Genomic DNA, 3,898 nt, shown 5'->3' on the forward strand with positions numbered 1-3,898 from the left:
CAACAAATGAAAAAAATGGCGATTGATTGCCTACCATTTAAAACTTCCTACGCCCACTGTAATGTTTATTTGCCATCTAACCCGTTGATTAGGTCCCACAGACCTGGATGAAGTAAAAACATAAATATCGGCTCAATCCAAGAAAATTATGGCTCCAAGAAGTTTTTGATGGATGGCGTTCAGTCACCACTTTTTCCTGTGGTGTGGTCCACCTGAGATTCTGCTTCATATCTGGTCTCATGCCCTAACATAGCTGAGAAAATGGAAGGACGGCTGCATAAAATGATCTGGAAAAATGGATGGACGGCGTGGATAAAACACATACGTCATGGTGGGCCCACGAAGCTTTTCCAGTACCGAACAGTAGGGACATCGCTGATGGCAGGGTCACTGGGTCAGTATGCCATCTTAAAACTGATCTGGAGAGACTGCGGATTGGTAAGAAATGGCTGCCGATAGCCGTTGAATTCTCAAGTCAGGAATCAGGATGGAGAGAAAAATACACACGACTCTCCATCACGAGCGCAAACCCTTACAAACCCGCTGTATACAGCCGGTACAACACCTGAGAACTGTGGGACTCACCTTGCTGTACGTTTAAAATCTACTCCGTTCATCAGGTGATCCAATCGATTGTAGATAACAGAGTAAAACTTCAGATTGAAGCACAACTCATATATTCCACACTTTTTCAACCTAGAGATTTTCATTTTTGTTATCTCCTATTTGAGAGAGAAAAAAGATTTATTTTTACGTGGAGTGAAAATGAGTTGAGACAAGAGATGGACGGAATGGATTTCATATTTCAACACTCTGGGTCCACAAATCTCGCTTGTTGAACCCGCTATTTGTTACGAAGGTGTTGTAGAGGAATTCGGTCCCCGGCCGCGGATTGCCTGTGCCCCGGGCACATGAAATTCGAAGCTGTGTGGGGTCGCAGAGGTTCCCGTGATAAATCCACTCCGTCCATCAGTTTTTTTAACAAGACGATAGAATAGGAATTTTTTTAAAAAAAGGAATATCCAAAACATATGTGGAGCACACCGCACGAATGATCCAGGAATGAAAGTCACCATTGGAAACTTTATGGGGTCCACAGAAGTTTCATATCAGGATGATATTTGTTCCTTCAGTTTATCTGAGTGGCAGTAAAACTATGAACGGTTTGGATGGCATATGAACATCATGGTTGGCTCCATGAACCCTTCTACGGTAGAAGCTTCGGTTCCCACCGTTTCATTTGGTGTAGCCCAAATGAGTTCTGGGTCTGCCTGATTTTTATAATCCTGTCTAAATGTAGTCTTACGAAACTGATGAACGGAGTGGATTCGGCATGGGCATCGGGTCCCACAGAGCTTCCAACAACAGAAAGGCAACCCGCGTCCCTCCCTCTCTCTAACAAGGACACAAGATATTGCATGTGGAGTTGGTGAGCCTTATCACATCAACATCGAACGGTCACCAGAAATGGGCCACACTTGCTTGGATTCTTCACAAGAAGCTGCATCCGACGTTGCCATCAAGTGGGGCCCACCATGTCATGGTGGACGTTTTAATAATACCATAGTAGAGGCCATATTAAGGAATTTCGAGGCTGTAGTTACCATTTCTAACAATGACTTCAAACATTCTCATCTTCTTCCTCCTCATGAAGCTTGCATCATCATCATCATCATCATCATCATCAATGGACGGCCATGATTTCACCTACAACGGATTCAACGGTGCAAACGTGACCCTCAATGGAGCAGCGGAGATCACATCAGACGGCCTCCTGAGGCTAACCAACACCAACCCACAACAGATAGGCCGCGCCTTCTCCTCCATTCCGGTCAACTTCAAGAACTCATCCAACGGTCATCCATTCTCCTTCTCTACCACTTTTATCTTTGCAATCATCCCCAATGATCCTGACCTGAGTGGCCATGGGATCGCATTCGTCATCTCCCCATCAAAAGATCTCCCCCACGCACTACCAAGCCATTATCTGGGTCTCTTCAATTCAATCAATAATGGCAATTCATCAAACCACATCGTAGCCGTCGAATTCGACACGATCCTCAGCTCAGAATTTTCTGATATCAATGACAACCATGTTGGAATCGATATCAATGGCTTGAACTCTATCAAATCCTCTCCAGCATCGTACTTCACTAATGAAAACAGTGACTTTCAGAACATAAGCCTTAAAAGCAGCAAACCGATACAAGCTTGGATAGATTACAACAGTCTAGAGAAGCAACTCAATGTAACAATATCTCCCATCAACGTACCTAAACCCATTCAGCCACTCTTGTCTCTGTCCATCGATCTATCACCGAACATGTTCAATGAAATGCATTTGGGCTTCTCATCATCGACAGGCTCGATGATAACATCCCATTACATCTTGGGATGGAGCTTTAAAATGAGTGGACCAGCTCGACCACTCAATATCCCAACCCTCCAGCTTCTCCTTCAACGAAGACGCCACGCCGGAAAGAAATCGATAGTTCTGGAAATTGCGTTACCCTTAATTATCATTTTCGGGCTAACAATCATCTCCATCATAATTTATATGGTGAGAAGGAAGAAAAAATTCGCTGAAATACTCGAAGATTGGGAGCTTGAATACGGCCCCCACCGGTTTTTCTACAAAGATCTTTTCATGGCTACCAAAGGCTTCAAAGACAAACGGCTTCTTGGTATTGGAGGGTTTGGTAGGGTGTATAAAGGCGTTCTACCGACGTCCGGGATCGAAATTGCAGTCAAGAAGATCTCACATGGATCGCTAATGAGGGAGTTCGTGGCTGAGATTGCTAGCATCGGACGGATCAGACACCGGAATTTAGTTCGGCTGCTTGGATACTGCCGGCGAAAGAGAGAACTCCTATTAGTCTATGACTACATGCCAAAAGGCAGTCTGGATAAGCTGATCTTTGACCAAGATAAGCTTATGTTGACTTGGAGTCAACGATTGCAGATAGTCAAAGGAGTAGCTTCAGGTCTTCTCTACCTGCATGAAGATTGGATGCAGGTAGTTCTTCATAGAGATATTAAAGCTAGCAATGTATTATTAGATCGTGATTTTAATGGGGCGTTGGCGGATTTTGGGCTGTCGAGATTGTATGATCATGGGACTGATTTGCAGACGACTCACATGGTCGGGACCTTTGGCTACATTGCGCCGGAGTTAAGTAGGACTGGTAAGGCGACGACGAGCACTGATGTGTTTGCTTTTGGGATTTTCATGCTTGAAGTAGCTTGTGGGCGGAGGCCGATAGTGATAGGGGTCGAGTCGGGCAAGGAGCTGATGTTGGTGGATTGGGTTTTGGATTGTTGGAAGAGAGGGGTGATTGTGGAGGCGGCGGATTCGAATTTGGGAGGTGATTATGTGGTGGAGGAGATGGAGGTGGTGTTGAAGCTTGGGTTGCTTTGTTCCCATCCGTTGGCTACGGTGAGGCCGACCATGCGGCGGGTGGTGGGGTTTTTGGACGGGAATGATTTGATGCCGGAGCTGTTGGCGGATGGTTTCAATGGGAATGTGTTTGAGGTGGGCCATGATGAAAGTTTGGATGATATTGTGATGTCGTTTCCTTCGTTGGATGGACAATCTTCTTCCCTCCGTGGCGGCCGTTGATTGTATAACATTGTAGATACTGAAATCTTTTTGTATTGCTTTTGCTCGTAACTTCGTATAATCCGGTTGAGTTTTCAAATGCAAGTACGCTTCTTGTTTGGTGAACGGATTGGTTACTCCCCCTGCCACCAGCCAATGGCTGATGGTCGGTGCTATGTGGGCCCGAAAATGAGGTATGTGTTTCATCCATGCTGTCCATCTATTTTTCTAGATCATTTTATGCTATGAGACCAAAAATGAGGTATAGCCAAATCTCAGTTGGACCACATTATAAGAAAC

General features: G+C 45.1%; 1 protein-coding gene across 1 annotated transcript; it reads left to right on the top strand.

The window, feature by feature from the left end:
* Positions 1 to 1,588: 1,588 nt before the first annotated feature.
* LOC131252823 (L-type lectin-domain containing receptor kinase SIT2-like) lies at positions 1,589 to 3,670 on the top strand. The gene has a single exon (XM_058253550.1). The coding sequence runs from the start codon at positions 1,616 to 1,618 to the stop codon at positions 3,617 to 3,619; it is 2,004 nt and encodes a 667-aa protein (XP_058109533.1). The 5' UTR covers positions 1,589 to 1,615; the 3' UTR covers positions 3,620 to 3,670.
* The last annotated feature ends 228 nt before the right edge of the window (positions 3,671 to 3,898 follow it).

This window comes from Magnolia sinica, chromosome 8, assembly GCF_029962835.1.
Source record: "Magnolia sinica isolate HGM2019 chromosome 8, MsV1, whole genome shotgun sequence".
Lineage (NCBI taxonomy): Eukaryota > Viridiplantae > Streptophyta > Magnoliopsida > Magnoliales > Magnoliaceae > Magnolia > Magnolia sinica.